The sequence below is a fragment of the Heteronotia binoei genome, chromosome 2 (genome assembly GCF_032191835.1).
Source record: "Heteronotia binoei isolate CCM8104 ecotype False Entrance Well chromosome 2, APGP_CSIRO_Hbin_v1, whole genome shotgun sequence".
In the NCBI taxonomy this organism is placed as follows: domain Eukaryota; kingdom Metazoa; phylum Chordata; class Lepidosauria; order Squamata; family Gekkonidae; genus Heteronotia; species Heteronotia binoei.
Genome location: NC_083224.1, coordinates 177,037,731 through 177,057,045, shown reverse-complemented (window position 1 = coordinate 177,057,045; position 19,315 = coordinate 177,037,731). Strand labels below are relative to the sequence as shown.

At 48.2% G+C, this 19,315-nt stretch overlaps 1 protein-coding gene across 1 annotated transcript in view; it reads right to left on the bottom strand.

The window, feature by feature from the left end:
- Positions 1-19,054, bottom strand: part of ADAMTSL5 (ADAMTS like 5) — a 45,242-nt gene extending 26,188 nt beyond the window's left edge. The window contains exons 1-3 of the mRNA XM_060232521.1: positions 18,632-19,054; positions 9,332-9,392; positions 115-269 (exon numbers count right to left, since the gene is read on the bottom strand). Coding sequence (XP_060088504.1) covers positions 115-269; positions 9,332-9,392; positions 18,632-18,738 — 323 coding nt within the window. The 5' untranslated portion in view covers positions 18,739-19,054. The remainder of the gene's footprint in view (positions 1-114; positions 270-9,331; positions 9,393-18,631) is intronic.
- Positions 19,055-19,315: the final 261 nt, after the last annotated feature.

Below are 19,315 nucleotides of genomic sequence, written 5' to 3'. Positions count from 1 at the left end.
AGTGCAAGCTGCCACATCCACATCTTTTGATCACAGTGAACTGTGGAAAGGGTCCCACAGTCCCACTTGCAAATTTCATAGCCAAAGACTGCTGTCTCTCTTGCATGCACTTACCGGATGCACCTCCTGGTCCGGAATGAGGCGCCATCTCCACAGGTGCTGGAGCAGGCACTCCAAGCGCCCCAATGCGTCCACGTCCCATGGCCCGGCTGGCGTTTGAGGCGGGGCCGCGGGGACAGGCTGAGTCTCAGCGTCCTGCCGTCTGTTCCCTACTTAAAAGAATATGACAAAGTCACAACTCTCAGGATGGTCAATGGCCTTGCGTTTGTCTCATGGAAAGAGCTGTATCTTGCAGAACCAAGATCTGCTGTTTGTGGGAGCCTCTGAGTTACACAGGCCACATCTGGTGAAGCAGAAGAGATGCTGAGTGTCGGGCACACAGAGACTTGGTGATGGCCCACGGATTCACCAGCAGAATCACAGGTTGCTAAGAATGGGCCTCCAGAGAAAGCTCCTTTGGCACAGAAATGGCCTAGAAGCAGGGCTTTTTTTGTGACAAAGGGGGTTCCTGGTAACCCTAGGCAGCTTCATGTGCTCAAAAATGGTGGGGGTCATGAAACTGCCCTGGAGGCAGCAATGTCAATCGCACACATAACAAAAGTGCTGTCCAACGTTAAAGGAGTCGCTAACACGTTACAAAGTCCTCAGGTTTGCCACAAGGTCTTTCAATCAGGTGTCCATTGCAGCTTCTCTACTGTGGGGATGGAGCAGGGGAGGTCTCACTTGTCCTGAGACTGTGGGAGGAGGGGCTTAAGTCTCCCTCATGCAATTTTTCTGTTCTATAACAGTCATAGGCGGGGTGATTGTTTGCTTTGTTGAGGGAGAGGCGAGTGGGGTTCCACAATGAAGCAGTTAGTGGCCCCTCAGGTAGTTCCAAGACAGGACAGTGGCATTAGGGGGAAGATGTAAGCACTCTCTCCCCACACGTGGTGGTTGCCATCTGAATCGGGGAACCAGTAGAGTTGTCAACAGGCCTGTAACCAGGCCCATGGGGCCTGGCCCCCTGTCAGGTTTTTGGGGGGCCCCTCACCCCCTTCCCATGGCCACCCCTCCTATCTGATTTAAATAGCACCATTGCCCCTCCCATGCCATTTAAAGAGCCCACCAATCAGCTGATCAACAGGCTCTTTAAATCACACAGGAAGGAGAGGGATGGCCCGCAACCTCTCCAGCTTTCTGCACTAACCCCCAAGGGCTCCTCCCATGGCCCTTCTGAGGCCCCCTCCCCCTGTGGCCCCTAGCTATGCGGCTGGTTGCCAATACACAAACAGAAAACCACAGTGTGGAGGTCTGGCAAAACTAGGAATTTTGGTTTTGCTAAATCTCCTAGTAAGGCCTAGAGATCTCCTGGGATTACAACTGACCTCCAGGCTACAGAGATCAGATCCCCTGGAGAAAATGGCTGCTTTGGAGAGTGGACTCCATGGCATTATACCCTGCTGGGATCCCCTCCCCTTTTCAAACCCCGCCTTCCCCGGCCTCTGCCCCCAAATCTCCAGGATTTTCAGACCCTAGGGTTGGCAGCTCTAGGCAACTGGGAATTTTGCGTATAGCAAAGAACTCCAGATGCACATCTGACTGAGAGCTCTCAACGGCTGATCCAGACATGACCCTGGGGCTTTGTAATGGGTCGTGAGGGCCTCCAGGAGACTGCTGGCTCCAGAAACCCAATCCCCGCCTTCCTGCCAAGCAGCTTCTCCCGTTGCACACATCATTTTTGTTTCTGTTTTTTATCCCTTTCACTCGCACGATTAAATTCTGGATGTTCTTTCCTCTTGTCTGCTTTACCTCTTCCCAAATTTTTGGAATGGAATCTTACAAGGTTGAGACGCAGAAGGAAACAGACAGATCTCACACATACAACCAAGTCTGTCTTCCAAACCTTTTAAAAGGGGAGGGAAAATGGGGGAAGATGGCTAATACCCACACCCCGATAGTAAAGATCCAGATGCAGATTTGGAAGTGGGGGTGGGGTGTGAAGCATCCTCCCCAGAGCACTGGACGGGGAGAAGGACTACCTCTGTTTATGGAGAAAAGGTCAAAAGAATTAAATATTTATGGCTGGACTAAGCAACATGAAGCATTGAGAATGTAGGATGAAGATGGTGGGGCTTGACTGTTGGAAGGAAGGGAGGAGGAGGAAAGACAGGGGGGAGGAGGGGGAGGGATGTGCAGAAAATAGGGAGAAGTAGGGCTTTTTTGTAGCAGGAACTCCTTTGCATATTAGGCCATACACCCCTGATGTAGCCAATCTTCCAGGAGCTTACAGTAGGCCCTGTACTAAGAGCCCTCTAAACTCTTGGAGGATTGGCTACATCAGGAGTGTGTGGCTTAAAATGCAAAAGAGTTCCTGTTACAAAAAAAAAAAAGCCCTGGGGAGAAGTAGAGAAGGGAGAGAGGGTCGGGGCCCCTTCTTTTTGCATACCCCCCATGCAGCTTCTCTCAGCTATATTACCATCACTCCGCCTTCAGAAAATCAGCTATGGCTGAAGTGGGTCCACTTAGAACAACTTCCTGTTTCCAACAGGGGGTCAGCCTGACACTCCACTGGGAAGACCACAAGCAAGGCAGGAAGATAAGAGCTCTTCCCTGCTCTTTGTTCTGTAGGTAGATTACCACTGAACGTGGATCTACTATTGCTGCTAATACTTTAGCCTTTTTTGAAATAACACAGTACCAGTGTTCCCTCTAAACTGTGGAGTCCTGTGAGCAAAAACTCTGCTTTGTGAGCTACTGGCATTAAAGCTGTGAGTTACTGCATAAATTAGTTTGCTCTGGGGCTGTTTTTCCTGAGCTAAGATGAAAATGTGTGAGTTGGAGGCTAAAAGACTGTGAGCTAGCTCATGCTAACTCAGCTTAGAGGGAACACTGCACAGTACTGAAGTTGTTGGATCAGAACATGTCGGGGCCACCCATCCCAGCATCCTGCCTCTAAAAGTGCTCAGCACCTAGTTCACCCAGCAAACAGGGTTGCACTTACCTGTAACTGTTCATTGAGTGGTCTTCTGTGCAGGGACACATGGGTCTGCACAGAAGCTACAATGATGACATTTTATTGTCATATTTTCATGCACCTGTGATATTTATGGGCTACCAAATTCCTGCAAAATGCAATCCTCTCAAGTAAGTACAAAAGGTTATAGAATGTTTTAAAGAAATCACATGCTGGGTAGTCTAGAGTATGCTGGGCAGCTCCAAGAAAAAATGCCTTGGTACTTCAATCCATTATATTCAGATAGAATATACATTCTAGATAAAAACATACATTCACAGTAGAGCATCTAAGTACAGAATCAACCTCAGTTATATACATCGTGTCCCAGCTTTTTAAGTCTTAGGGTTAGCAAACCGGTTAAGTACTTCCCTACATTGACATGTATTGTAGCAATGCCCCAAATGTGAATTTTCGGACAGCATTTTTTTCTAAATCTCTGCAGAACTTTCTGCACTTTTTGCATTAAAACAGAACAATGCAGAGGAAGCCTTTCACATCTTAATGCGTTCTTGCATCAGATGGCTTAGAGCCATGAAAGCACACCGGTCAGCAGCGTGACAAACTAGACAGCTCAACTGGGCACTTTCTGCCCATCCTTTTCACATAGAAGGTTCCAGATATGATTCCCTGCAATAACAAAAGATCAAGAAAAGGCCTATGTTTGTCTTTAGGGGCAGAACAGACGCCATCTGACAGAACGGGCTAGTGGTCTGATTTAAGTGGAAGGAAATATCATCCAAAATCTACAGCTTTCTAGGGTTGCCAGCAATGGGTGGGGACATACCTGGGGATTTTGGAGGTGGAGCCTAGGGAGGTCTTTGGTTTGGGGAGGGGAGAGACCTCAGTGGGGGATAATGCCATAGTGTTCACCTTCTAAAGCAGCCATTTTCTCTAGTGGGGAGGCCTAAGCCCCTTCTCCTGCACCCCATGATCCCAATCCAATCTGAGCCTCACACACACACACTAACACACACAGAGAAACTTTTAATAATGCAGACTTGGACAGGACGCCGGGGAAAATATAACATGTAGTTAGACCCAGCATAACTCATTAGCATATGCCATCCTCCACACCAGCCAAAAGCAACCCAACACAAGAAAGGAGAGCCCTGGGTGAGCGAGGCCTTCTTGGGCTGGCTAGAGATCCAGCCAGCCCAAGCAGGCCTCACTCACCTGGGGCTCTCCTTGGATGCTCCCCACACAGTCAAAAGGCCAGCAAGCTACCCGCCACCCAAAATCACATAAGAAGTGGAGAAAGGGTGGCATGGGCTTCTCCAGGGGTTTCTGAGGCTGTGGCAAAGCTCCTGGTGGTTGGCTGGCTGCTTGGTCTCCTAATCCAGGGATTCTTTTGCAGCTGCATCAATGGACAAGGTAGGTGGGGAAGAGGAGGGGGAATCCTCAGAAAGGTTCAGGAGCTGCACTCCTGTGAGTTCCTGCTGAATTCAAGGCCTGGTTAGACCGAGATTCTGACAGCAGTGGCAGAGCCTGCTTTTGGGGTTGCCATCTCTAGGTTGGGAAATACCTGGAGATTTCGGGGGTGGGGTTTGGGGAGAAAGGGTCCTCAGAAAGGTATAATGCTATACAGTCCACCTTCCAAAGCATCTGTTTTCTCCAGGGAAATTGATCTCTGTAGTATGAAGATAAGAACATAAGAGAAGCTATGTTGGATCAGGCCAGTGGCCCATCCAGTCCAACACTGTGTCACACAGTGGCCAAAAAACCAGGTGCCATCAGGAGGCCCAACAGTGGGGTCAGGACACTAGAAGCCCTCCCACTGTTGCCCCCCCCCTCCAAGCACCAAGAATATAGAGCATCACTGCCCCAGAGAGTTCCATCAATACTCTGTAGCTAACAGCTAATAGCCACTGATGGACCTCTGCTACATATGCTTATCTGATCCCCTCTTGAAGCTATCTATGCTTGCAGCTGCCACCACCTCCTGTGGCTGTGAATTCCATGTAATTCTGGGAGATCTTCAGTCACCACCTGAAAGCTGGCAACCCAACCTGCTTTGCATCCGTCAGGCTGAGGTCCTGCCCTTCCTGGCATCTCTCGTTAAGAGGGTCTCAGCAGATGGTGTTGCTCTGCCTGACACCCTGCAGAGCAACTGCTAGTCCAAGGAGAAAACAGAAAGCTCAGCAGCCTGACTAAGGCAAACTCCCATGATTTCCAGGAAGGGTTGGGCTCTGGTGGTTCTCTCACTTTAAGAATAACACAAAGCTTAATTTGCTTCATGTGTCTGCAAAAGAGCATTCCCAAACCCTCCCACAGTTCCGTGGAAATCCAGCAGGAGTCTGAAGAGTCCCCTGGGGCTTGGCTGCCGACCCCTCCTGACACTTGCTGGGTTTAATGAACTCAGGCTGAAGCAAGAGGATAAACAGGGGTCAGCGGCTGGAGGGTGAAGAACAGCTGGAGTGTGACCTCCGCAGAGTGAGGAAATGGGCCAAGTCTGTTGGGCCACAAGCCGGGTTCTCAGCTGGGGGGCTCCAACGAACTCTCCCACGGAGAGAACAGCCGTCTTCAGAGGGGAGGGGGATTAACCCACCAAGGGGGTCTTTTCCTCACAGCTCCTTAGAGATGCATAAAGAGGCTCTTGAAAACTAGAATCGGTTATCATCACGGCTGCGCTTCCTCTGAGATCTTCTGTGCAACTAGGAGAGGTTCAGCGAGAGCTCTGAGGCAAGGAGACTCTCTTTCACGCCCTGAACTTACAAGGAAGCAACCTCTCTCTCTCACAAAGGGGTTTCCAAAGCCCTGGGATCTGTTTCGAAGGCTGTGGACACTCCCTCTAAGCTGTGGAGTCTTGTGAGCAAAAAATTCAACTTCATGAACTACTGGCATCAAAGTTGTGAGCCGCTGCACAAATCAATTTACTCTGGGGCCATTTTTCCCGAGCTAAGAGGCTAAAAAACTGTGAGGTAGCTCACACTAACAAGTTAATGACGCATTTATGCGTCTTTCCCAAATTCACTGCCCATCAATTTCATTTGGTTGCCCCCTGCCCCGAGATCTGTGATTATGGAAGAGAAAGAAAAACTTCTCCCTCCCCACTTCTGCCACCCTATGCATAATTTTCTAAGCCTTTCATGCCCTATTCTGCCCCCCCCCCAAAAAAAACTTACATCCCCAAAGCCTTTTTCCTCTTCAACAATATCCTTTCTTGAGTCTGCGTTGGCTTCAGCAAGATGGATGCATGATTCCTGTGTCCTTCAGCTATGCCCTGGGGCTTCTGGGGCCTTTACAGCATGTATGTGCAAAGCACCGTCAACTTGCAGCTGACTTACAGCAACCCCAGCAAGAGGCTTCTGAGGCATGTGAGAAGCAGAGGTGGTTTGCCATCGCCTTCCTTTGCAGAGCTCTTCTTGGTGGTCTGGTCTGGTCTCCCATCCGAGTATCAACCCTGCTTAGCTTCCATGATCTGATGAAACTGTCTCTACTATGCCACTCTCCCTCTGCTTCAACGAACTACAATGTGTTAAGATACTTCACCATGCCTTATGTACATGTGCACTAGAGAGGAGACATAGACATCGGCATCACTGTTGAAGATTTAACTTCTAGGGACCTTGGGGAGGTAGTTGAGCCCCAAAGAATAACAACATAGTAGTAGTAGTAGTAGAAGAAGAAGAGGAGGAGGAGGAGATTGGATTATACTCTTTCTCTTCCCCTCCCCTGTGAGGAAGGTGGGGCTGAGAGAGCTCTGACAGAATTGCTCTTGAGCAGAACAGCTTTGAGAGAACTTGTGGCTGACCTAAGGACACATCAGCAGGTGCATGTGGAAGAGTGGGGAATCAAACCCAGTTCTCCCCGATAAGACTCTGTGCACTCAACCACTACACCAAACTGACTCTCACTAAGAAAGCTCTTTTTAAAAAGCCTGCCCCAAAGGCAAAAATATAGAGACAGAAAATAGAAAAAAGGGACTCTCTCTGGAAAATATAGGGACATCTGGAGTAAATATTCTACCCATTTCCAGAGATCATCCTAATCATCTGCCAGCATTATGGACTGTTGATTGGAAAAGACTCTGAAGGGATGAACAAGCTCTTGGCTTATTTATAAGAATATTAAAATGAGTAATACGGAATCATTTTAAACAGATTAAATTTAGGTTTTGACTGAAAGAGATTCATGAACATCTTACTAACAATAGAAAATAACATAATCTCTCTAATATATCATATGTCATGAACGTAATAAAAGGTCACCAAATCCTTTTGAAATGCATGTTTGGTTTTCTCCGTCTGGAACTTAGCTTGGGCATTTCAGCCCATTTCTAACTCTTATCCCTTCTATTAGTGTTGGGGTGGGAGTGGGAGGGTATGATGACCCTATTTGCTACCCAGATTTTGGCTGCGGATAGTAAATTCCAAAACTTTTTCATAATCTTAAAAACGCTGTCCAAGAATCCAAGTAAAACAGTGAATTATCTGATAAAGCCTGGAGCATCTTCTGGCTAATGCTGCATAAAACTTTCAACCAGAACATCTGAATCTTGGGACGTTCCCATCATATATGTAAGGAACTGGCTTTGGTTGGATGCAGTTTCAAAGTGCACCTCTTTGAATATCAACAGGGTGATGGGCAGAACGGTAGGAATGTCTACTTTCCAAAGTGACCATTTTCTTCAAGAGTCCTCCATTGGGGAGACTTCGGGTGATTACAGACCGGCACTTTGGGTCGACTCAGAGACGCCTCTGAAACTGACTACAAAAAATCCTTCCACACACAAACATCTGCCGCTAGTCCTCCTCCCGTACTCACCCCGTCCTCCAGCCTCCGCGGTGCGACTGAAAAAGCTACCACTTCCAAAGTGGTAGCAAATTTTTGAGCTGCGTGCCAGTCACCTCCTTGGCGTCTGGAAGCGGAAGGGCACAAGCGAGGTACCTTGGCGGTGTGAAACCGCCAAGCTGCCCCAAGTCGCATCAAGCTTTTTAAAAATAAAAACTTTCAGTGTGCATGAGCACATGTGTGCACGTGCGAACATATGCGAGCACATGCGCATAACTACTGAAAATGTATGCGGAAACTGAAAGATGGGAATGGTGCGCAACAGCTGCCTGAACATGCCCATGTCGCCCCATGGACGGGATGCGGATGGCTTGCGGGGGAGCGTGTGGAGGTTTCAGGACAACTCTTTTTGAGCCATTCCAATTTGGGACGCCTCCCATCTGCCCCCAAATGCCCGTCTGTTAACACCCTTCAAGTCTCTGTTTGGAAGGAAGGCGGGTTACAAATGAAGTAAATAAATGAATATTTTGTAAGTCATTCTGTTGTTTGGTCAGGTGTTCTATTTTCTGGCCACCACTGGGTATTAGCCTGTTCCAACTGCACATCACCTCCTTCCCATCAGCAAGTAACTACTTCCTGTTTATCTGGTCTTCCGAGAAGATTTTGGCCATTGGGAGGCAGGGGTGGGGGGGATCATAATTCATACAGGAAGTGAGCAGTCCAGACTGGAATCTGCCTGCAGGGCTTGTGAACATACGAAGCTGTCATATTATGAGTTAGGGGTGAGTAGTGACTGAGTAGGGGGGGAGTAGTGTAGTGGCCAAGTTTGCAGATGACACAAAATTATTCAGGACTGTGAAAACCAACGCTATCTGGGAAGAGTTCCAAGACGATATCCACAAACCAAGTAAGTGAGCGACAATGTGGCAAATGAAGCGTTGCTAAGTGTCAGGTGATGCACATTGGGACTAAAAAAACCCCAACCTTCAAGTATAGGCTAATGTCTGAATGTGCTGAGACTGAGAGGGAAAAAGATCTTGGGGTTGTAGTAGATAGCTCAATGGAAGTGCCAACCCAGTGTGCTGCATTAGCAAAAAAGGCAAACTCTGCATTAGGGATTATTAGGAAAGGGACTGAGAATAACTGGAGTGATGGGGGCTTCAGGAACCACACAATATGTGTGAAAGAGCCACAGTTTGGCCACCTCTGCTCTATAGGCAAAGGCTGTGTATGTTGGAAAGCCATTTGCTTGAGGTTCATAGGCAGCTGTGCCCATTCTCTGATGTTTGTTGGTTTCTCAGCGACATCTTGTTGGACAATGTAGAAAATGGAATGCTGCACTAAATGGGTACCAAGCTCATAGTTTGCCTAGGCCCCAAAAGACCATTGGCCAGTCCTGGATGGGTCACACCATACCAAGTAAATATGGACTGGTGGATCACTATACTAAAAAGGATAGGAATGACTGATCCAACAGACAGCCATTTCCCAAGGTCTCTGGCAAAAAAAGTGAATGGCATTTGTGTCCTCTTATCTCTGACTTACCTGAACAGCACAGGGCAAAGCCAGCAAGACAAACAGAAGCACCATCCGGGGAGAGCCACTCCTGTGGAAAAGTAAAAGGTGGCTGTTGAAATTAAGGGTTCCAAAACTAATTCCTGGGGACTGCATGGCACTTCTAATTAGTACTATGATGTTTTTTGTGACTTTTATGTGATTGCCAACCTCCAGGTGGTGGCTGGAGAGCAACTGATATTCAAGCAAGAGATCTGGAGAAAATGGCTACTTTGGAAGGTAGTCTCTATGGCACTGTACCCACTGAAGTCCCTTCCTACTGAGACTCCACCCCCAACGTTTCTAGGTATTCCCCAACCTGGAGCTGGCAACCCTGGATATTTCAGAAATCATTTTTATCTATTTATTTATACAAACACCACTTTTCTCTCCAAAGTGGTCCTAAAGGGGCTCCCAGAGTCACCCCTCCTCAATTTTATCCTCTCAACAACCCTGTGAGGAAGGTTTGGCTGACAGAGTGAGAGGCCCAAGTTCACCCATGGATAAACGGAACTCATTTTATCCTAACAACAACCCTGTGAGCGGGACGTTTTCTTGCAGAAAAAGCCCAGCAGGAACTCATTGGCATATTAGGTCACACTCCAATACCAAGCCAGCCAGAACTGCGTTCCTGCTTAAAAAGAAAGCCTTGCTTGTGAGGTAGGTTAAGCTGAGCATGACAGGCCCAAGGTTACCCAGCATGCTTCTAAAATAGGTTAGGTTGAGAGTAGCAGGTCCAAAGCCATCTAGCAAACTTCCATCAGGGGGTTATTTTATCCTTACAACCAGGACTTTTTTTTTTTTTTAGCAGGAACGCACAGGAATGCAGTTCCAGCTGGCTTGGTGCCAGGGGGTGCAGCCTAATATGCAAATAAGTCCTTGCCAAGCTTTCCCTTCAAAAAAGCCCTGTGCGAAACAATAGTGATGTCAGGAGGTGTGGCCTAATATGCAAATGAGTTCCTGCTGGGCTTTTTCTACCAAAAAAGCCCTGCTTACAACAATACGAACCCTGAGAGGTTGAAAGAGACTGACTGGCCCAAGGCTACCTAGCAAACTTCTATGGTGGGGTGGGTATTTGAGTCTTGGTCTCCCAAATCCTAGTCTTCTATTCTAACCACTACACCATGTGCTCTCTTCCTCCCTTTCTCCGTCTTTCATTTTGTAACTTTTACGTTTGAACGCACACGCTAGATGAAAAGATCCCCATTACAGAGCAGATTTCCTCAGCCCCTTCGGCACCATCATTCCGTAACCAGGAACTCAAAAACAGCCAGAAGGAAAACTGACAATTGCACAAGAGTGGGATGAGCTCGTCTGTCTTGCAGAAAACAAAAACAAGACTCTCTTGACACCTTAGGAGCGAACTGATTGACTGCAGATGAGAGCAGCCAACTTCAACAGACCCAGAGTGGGAGAGAAGCCTTGGAGCGGCTTGAAGGCCGGACTTCCGAAACAGCTGCTCCTCAGCAAACACCCTCATGTTGTTCCTAAAACCACAACAGGGAGAAACGAGAAGTCCTATCGTTCATGCACTTTCTTTTTAATACTCACCGCATTGGTTTCACATTTCCCTTCCCCCGCCACTATAATTACATTCATCTATTAACATCTAGTAATAGGAATCCTACTTTTGGTTTGATTTTGATGTAGGGTTGCCAAGTCCAATTCAAGAAATATCTGGGGACTTTGGGGGTGGAGCCAGGAGAAATTGGGGGTGAGCCAGGAGCAAGGGTGTGACAAGCAGAACTGAACTCCAAGGGAGTTTTGGCCATCACATTTAAAGGGACCGCACACCTTTTTAAATGCCTTCCTTCCATAAGAAATAATGAAGGATAGGGGCACCTTCTTTTGGGGCTCAAAGAATTGGACCCCCCGGTCCAATCTTTTTGAAACTTGGGGTGTATTTTGGGGAGAGGCACTGGATGCCATACTGAAAATCTGGTGCCTCTACCTAAATAGCAGTCCCCTCCAAAGCACCAGATTCCCATGGATCTATTCTTTATTATTTCCAATGGGAACAAGTCTCTGTAGCTAAGAATGGAGTGCCCAGCAGACATTTCCCTCCCCCACCCCTGCTTTCGGATGACCCTGAAGCGGGGGGAGGGCCTCCAAACCAGGGGATCCCCTGCCCCCACCTGGGGATTGGCAACCCTATTTTGATGGTAGAAAACCCCAGTGTATTATTTTGTGCATGGTTCAAGATCTAAATGCATAAAATATTAAGCAGTCAATGAATCTCTGAAGTAATTTGCTAAGTATTTTGGTTCTGCAGAAAGGGATATAATAAAACGCTTCTGCTTTGCCTCTCAATTTTGCCCCAGATTCTGAAGCTCAGAAGGCCGATGCCTGGGTTTGAAAAAGGAGCTAAGGTTGCCAAGCTCCATGTGGCACCTGGATATGGCCCACGATTGCAGTGGATCTCCAGACAACGGAAATCAGTTTCCCTGGGAAAAATGGCTGCTTTGGAGGGTGGTCTCTATGGAATCTTACACTACTGAAGTCCCTCCCCTTCCCAACCCGCACCCTCCACCCCCAAAATCTCCAAGTATTTCCCAGAGCTGGCTACCTTAGAGGGAGCGGACCTCCTTGGAATCCTGTTATTCTGTTTTAGATTTCCAAATCTAATGCATCCCTCACTGCTGCATTCCTTCCTGTTCTTTTCCATCTGGTCTAACCCCAAAAGTACGCATACGAGTTGAGAAAACACTACAACAAAGCAATGCAGATGCACAGAACGTATCGCCACATCAAAATTCCTTTTGTGTGGTGTTTTGACCAGGAGCACGTGTGCCACACCAGAAAGATCATGTTTAGTTCCCAGTTGTGGTACATAGTGCATGCTCAGCTTTAGCAATTGTTTGGTAACCTGGATTAAGGAAGTGTGGAATCCCTGGGTAACAAAGGAGCAGAATAGTGCAAATAAAACTCCTCTCTGTTCTGCTGGAATGTACTTGATTACTCTTTAAATTCCATTTCTGCCCTGCCTATTCCTGAAAGCTTTAGTAACAACAGCTAAAAGCAAAACCCACATTCACATAATCAAAACAAGATAATTGTTCGAGCTCCCTCCCCCCACATGAATGTGTCCAGTGCTGTCAAAATTGCAGCTGCTTTATGGCAAACAGAACAAGGAGCTTTCATGGCACGTGAGAAACAGGGGTGGTTTGCCCTTGCCTTCCTCTGCAGAGTCTTCCTTGGTGGTCTCCTCTCCTCGCTTAGCTTCCGAGATCTGACAAAATCTGGCTATACCTTGCTGCCTTCCATCCCGAGTTTCTCTCTACAGTTGCCTAATCCTGGCCAACCCAAGGAGAAGGAAAGCAAGCCATATCTTCCAAAGAGCAGTTAGTTCAGATTTAAGAATCCCACACCGATGCCCTGGCAATCCAGACTCTCTCTGAGTGTGCCCAAGAAGGATGGTATAAGAACTGGACGTTGTGGTGGTGCAGAAGAAATAAGAACAAGGGTAGTTTAATGGTTAGCATGGCAGACTAGATCTGGACACCCAGTTCCAAATCCCCACTCTTGACATGGAAGCTCATTGGGTGACCTCAGGCTAGTCACACACTCTCAGCCTAACCTACCTCGCAGTGTTGTTGCTGTGGGGATAAAATGGAAGATAGAAGAAAAATGTAAGCCACTTTGGGTCCCCCCCCTTGGGGAGAAAGACAGAGCATAAATGAAGTAAATATAAAAAAGAAAATCAATCAGATTCTGGGATATCCATGGCTCAAGCTTGCTTCAAAAACTGATACAGTTTCTTCTTCCACGGGCATCTTTATTTTATTTATTTCATTTACTTTAAACTTATATCCCACCCTCTCCGCAAACAGACTCAGGGTAGCTAACAATGACCAAAAAGACTACATGTTAAAATCACTAACACAAACTGATTTGTGTCCTTGGAACAAGCGTTTCCATTGTTCCCATGTGAAGTTGCCTTATAATGAATAAGACCACTGATCTATCAAGATCAGTGCTGTGCACTTAAGATTGGCAACGGCTCTCCAGGGTTTCAGGTCTTTCACAGCTTCTACTGCCTGGTCCTTTCCATTAGAAATGCCGGGGACTGAACCTGGGACCTTCTGCATGCCAAGCAGATGCTCTACCTCCACTGCTATCTGGTGGAGTGCAGTGGGAGGGGAAGGTGTCTTTGCACCAAGGCATTCATTTTACTTAGGCATCTTTTCAAAAGGGGAAAAAATAAGGGGAAAAACATGAAAACAGTTTTTGCAGGACCAAAAGCCAGGAAACAAGGAAGATCAATTCGGTGTAGCGGTTAGTGCAGGATATTCACAACTGATAACAGGAAGCAATCCTTGACAAAACCTGGATGCCCTGCAAAAGGCTGCCTAACTATTTCTTCTCCTGACCCCACTTTAAAAACAGTCCCCCTCCCACTTTAGAATTTTGGGCTGAGGTTCTGCTCAGAATACTGTGAATTATGCATGCAAAACACACCCCTGCTCTGAGCAGGGCCTTCTTGGTTGCCACCCCATTCTTGCAGCACACATTCCCCCACCCAGTAGGTTTGCTTGATACTAATACATTTCTTCTAGAACGGGAAAAACTCCTCTGTTCCACCAGACTCTCAGTAACATCTCTGCTTTATTTTGGATTGTCTGGGATTAAGAAAGATTCCCCATGCACTGGAAGAAAGCACTCCCGCTAGTGGAATAGATCTGCAGGATCTAGCCCTGGGTGTTGACAGGGATGGGGATAGGAAATAGAGACCTGTGCAGGAAATAGGGCAACATTGCTAGGGGCCACTCACAGTAAGACTGTCCCTAGTTCATCTGCGGTTTCATCAAGAGAAGGCGCTCCCTGCTCCGGGTCATACTGACAAACCCAGACAAGACAAGACAAAAGCCACGCAAGCGCAGCAGGGTGCAACGAGGCAGGGCCGGGAGAGAACAAACAGATCCAGAATGTAGACTCAGAGTCTCTGGAGCCTCGAGTTCAAGCCAAGAGCTTGCCAGATTGTTTGCGAGTTTTCTCTAGATGAGCCCCTCGTTGGAGGATAGATTGGTATTGTGTTTCCACATAGCTTAACAGGATTCTGAGATCACAAGGGTGCCAAGCCTATATGGAACAGTCCCCGGTACCCCTGAGCGCATGCAGAGAATTTTTCTCTTTTGCCGGCATTACTGGAATGCTATGAGGGGGCAGGCATGAACAGAACGGGGCGCAGCTCTGCTTCGGCTCCATTTTGCTCTGCCAAATTTATTCTGACATGCTGATCTGTGGATAGCTGAGGACAGAGCAGCAGAGATAAGACCCCCACGTCCCACTTGTGTGTGGTGGGGGGAATTAGATAAAAGCCAGAGGTAAAACCGCACATAGCTCCGCTCTGGTTTCAGCAGCATTAAGTGCAATTAAAGCAGCGCCCCGGGCAGGCAGGGCCGACTCCAAAGAGGGAATCAAGGGCACAAGCTACAGCTTCCAGGGGATTTTTTTTTTTCATGCGCAATGACTCATCCAGGTCTGCGATGTGTTAAGCTGGTGGGATCTTGCCTTTCATCGCTCAAAGTATCCAGTCTGTTTAGAACAGTCCTGGCCCATGACTCACCAGACGTGTCATCCTGCCCTCAGAAGGCGAGGGGGTTCTGGGGCCTCCCCCCAAACTCGGCTTTTGCATTTGTGATACCCAGTTCCATTCCACACCCCCACCAAGTTCTCTCTAGAGCAACCTTCAAAAGGAAGGGTTACTGCTAAGAATGAACACGAAAGCTGCTTTTTCTTACAGATTCAAGTTACTAGTCCTGATGGGCTAGATCCGGGGTCCCCCACCCTTTTCGTTTTTGTTTTGTGAGCACCTGTGGAATTCTGACAAAGGGCACTATCATAAAATGGCTGCCAGCTCTGGGTTGGGAAACAGCTGGAGATTGGGAAGGGCAGGGACCTCAACAGGGTATAATGTCACTCCACCTTCCAAAGCAGCCATTTTCTTTAGAGGAATTGATGCTGGCTATCTGGAGATCAGTTGTAATGGTGGGAGATGAAGAAGAAGATGAAGAAGGAGGAGGAGGAGGAGGAGGAGGAGAAGAAGAGCAGGAGATTGGATCTACATCCCACTCCTTCACTCGGGAGTCTCAGAGCAGCTTACAACCTCCTTTCCTTTCCTCTTCCCACAACAGACACCCTGTGAGGCAGGTAGAGCTGAGAGAGCTCTGAGAGAACCGCTCTTGACAGCTCTGAGAGAACTTGTGACTGACCCAAGGTCACATCAGCAGCTGCACGTGGAGAAGTGGGAAATGAAACTCAGTTCTCCCAGATTAGAATCCATGCTCCTAACCACTACACCAAACTGGCTCTCCTTCAAAGCTCCCCTGCAGATCTGTGGACAGGTGGGGAGATCAAGAACCCACAGCCAGCTGATGTTTGGGGTGGGAGAAGAGAAAGTACCAGCAATAGATCTTCACTTGCCAACAAAGTTCTGAAAGTGAATGTGTTTATAGCATTTTAATATTGTTCCTGCCCTCTCAGTCCTTGGGGAGGGAATGAAAAAGACAAAATCAACCCTTTCCTCCTCCCTAAAGCTCCAAACCGCAGGTCTGACCAGATGACTCAGAGATGACTGATTTGCAATAATGACGCGGAATAGGCACCTCCCCAAATTGTTGTGTGACACCCTGGATGAGCTTACATGGTGATGAAGAAAAGCATTAAACCTGCCCAAACTATTCGCAGCCCTATTTGGGACATATCTGTCTTAGGCCCAAAGAATTCTTTTAAGTTATCATGCCCATTTTACAGATGAGGAAAATCAAGACCGAGAAGCCCCTTGCGACTGAGCACGTATAACCCAGCAGCAAGCAGCTCACTCAGAGGGCAGGTTCCCATCTTGTATTCCTGGGATATCTTATAGCCCTTGCTGGAAACAAGAAGTAGGACCTTTTTCCTTGCAAGATTTGCCCACAGCAGGAACAGGGAGGCTGCAGGGAGCACTGCACAGACCACATTGGTCTCTTGCCAGGCCCTGCCAGTTGTGTGTGCCAACAGGGCATCATCATAAGCCACAGGGCCCAGAAACATCAGAGCAGGCCTCCAGCTCTGGAAATCGCAACCAGCTGAAGCACTCCGGGTGGCATTCTCTCGAGATTAAACATATGGGCACAGCAAGGCAGAATGAGGATGCCACTCCCCCAATGCAGAATGCCACCTGCTTGTAACACTTCCTACGTGTAGAGTGTGTACTTTGCATGCAAGGGGGGGTGGGTGGGTTTCCCCTTACAAAATGGTCTCGGAGCCGATTTGGATCACCTTCCCCCCTTGACAAGATTGCGCTGGAGATGCAAGAGCGCAGGAGTGACAGATCTTCCCACTCCATGCACCTGGAGACACCAGCTCATGGTGCAGGCTGCATGTTGTCTGCATGTCTCAAAGACGCCAGGGGCAAAGAACTGGGGGGCGAGGGGGGCGCGAGACGGCGCGGGGAGGGAAGGAGCTTGAAAACAGAAACAAGATTTATGTGGCACGAAAGCAAAATACCTTCGGGAAGTTTCAAGCTACACTTTTCTCCCCTGTTCTCCCTTCAAAAGGGGTATGCTCAGGAGCCAGCCGGGCTAAGCTTTGCAATATGCACTATGAAGGGGCTCCAGAGAATGTGTGAAGTGCATTTCCCTCAACACTTGATCACCACTGCCCAGTATCATATCAAGGAACAGGCAAAGGACTTTCTAGTTAATACAGTAACATCAGGAGAGGCAGGCTGGATTACACCAAAGGACAACCAAGTCCAGTGCCCTGTTTCCCACATTGCTCCAGGGAGCTGTACAAGCAGGGCATGAAGGCCAACCTGCTATTTTCCTTCAGCAACGGGTGTTTAGAGGTAGACAGCTCCTGTACATGGAGGTTCCACTTAGCCACCACAGATCCCTCCTCTTCCATGAATTTGCTTAATCCCATTTTTAAAACCAAACTAGCAGAAAACTCTACATCCTGTAGCAGTGAGTTCCACAGGTTAATTCTGTATCATATGGTAACCGGGTGCACTGCATCTGCATGAACCTTCCTTGAGCAAGAAAGAGTTTGCATCTATCCCCATTCCTGTTGCTCTAAGGGTCCTTTTGTCATCTCATAAACAACCGCATGAGAAGAACTTCGTCTCCAGAGGTTACAACCAACCTGTGAGGATGGCAGGATTGATTCTGCTCAGTCTCCAGATTTGCATGCTTTGCTGTGCCCTTATCCAGAGGTGAAGTGTGAACGACAGTCCTGTAAATAAACTCATCCGTAAAATGGACTGCACCCCCGAATGCCAGCTGAATCCCAGTCACAGAATGCTTTGCATGGCTCAGCATGAGGGCAGATCCCAGGTTCAAGCCCCAGTTAAAGGACATCAGGAGAAGCTATTAGGAAGGATTTGTTTTCTCTGTCTAGGACTCTGGAGAGCTACTGTCAGCCAGCCAGGGTGGAACACTGTGGAGGTCTGACTCAGTACACGTGTAAGGTCATACGGTGCTTCAGAAAAGTTCTCAGGTACAGATTTTGAGGAGTCACCCATAAAGCAAAGAACCGAAGCTGGCAGCCATAATCCCTGAAAAAAGCAGTACACGGTGATGACCTGCGCAATTAACTTGTGGAACTCACTACCACTGGATGTAGTGATGGCCACTGGTGTAAGTGGATTATATGATGCATTGTTAACATGCAGAACCTGCTGCCACAGAATGTAGCAATGGGCACTCACTTCTGTGGCTTTACAAGGGGGTTGTTTGAGCAGTGCCTCGGAATACTGAACAAAAAGGAAGGATTTTTGGCCTCCATTCCTTCCCAGAGACCTTTGCTGGTCCCTTCTGGAAACAGAATGCTGGCCTAAACAGCCCTCGTTTGTTTCGACAGCCTAGCAGAACCCCCCTATTTAGAAGCAGTCCACTGCTGCAAACCGCAGCTCAAATGTCAGGGAAGAGGTATTGCCTTCATGCCCTGCTTGCAGACACCCAACATGTGGCTGGTCGCTGTTGAAAACAAGATGTTCCTCTGACCCAGTGGCAGTCTTCTCATGTCTTTAACAAACAGCTGATTTCTGAGCATTCTACCACAAGCAAGGTTGGAGGAGACAGGCCTCAACGAGGACTTCTGGGCCCTTACTCCCAGAAAGCCAGAGAGTAACCAGTGGTTAAAAGGCAAAAGGCCATGATGAGAACTTTTGGGACATTGGAGAGGCTAGTAAAGACTCCCCCATTTCCCACTCCACTGCCTCTAGCCCCCTATCACTCAGCTTCAGTTTTCCTGTAATGTTGGATGGAGCTTCACACTCTCACCCTGTTGGTCGTTCATAAGGCTACTCACCAGACACTCAGGGCGCCAGAGGTTATGGGGTCATGCCCTGGATTGCGTTTTGTGCCTCTTTTCCAAAGCCCAGCATCAAAGGGGCCCACGAAAATCACTTCCTCCATCTCTGGGTTCTTCAGCAGGGCTTTTCCTGCCCCCGAAGGATTTGAGCCTGGGAGGAATCGCCAGCTGGGAGCTTTACGTCTTCTGCGATCAGACCCCAGCGTCCGCACAGAGCCGTCTGCAGTCAGCTCCCCGCTGTAGAAACTCCGGCATGCTCGTCCCTCAGCTGTTCTGGAGGCCGTCCCAGGAGCTTGGACGGCGTCCCAAGGGTGGCGGGACCGGGTGGGGTAGCAGCAGGAGCTTCAGGGGTGGGATCCCGCCACCCCTCTTTGCTGCCCTGTCTTCACTCTGCTCCTTCAGTGTTGTGTGCCGTGTTCCCAAAAAACCCTCAATTTCAGCCTCCAGCAACTGGAGATATTAATATTCATACAGAAAAAGGTGTGGGCAGAAACGGCTTTTGCGTTAACCCTTCACCACCATTCACACACACACCACTTCGAGGGTTAAAAATAGTCACCCAGCACGCACACACGCATGCATACACATCCTTCCTCATCTCCTCTTGCCCCATTCTTTTCAGTGGAGCAGGATGGGGTGAAGAGACTGTGAGCAATAGGTCCCCTTGCAGACTCGTTATTT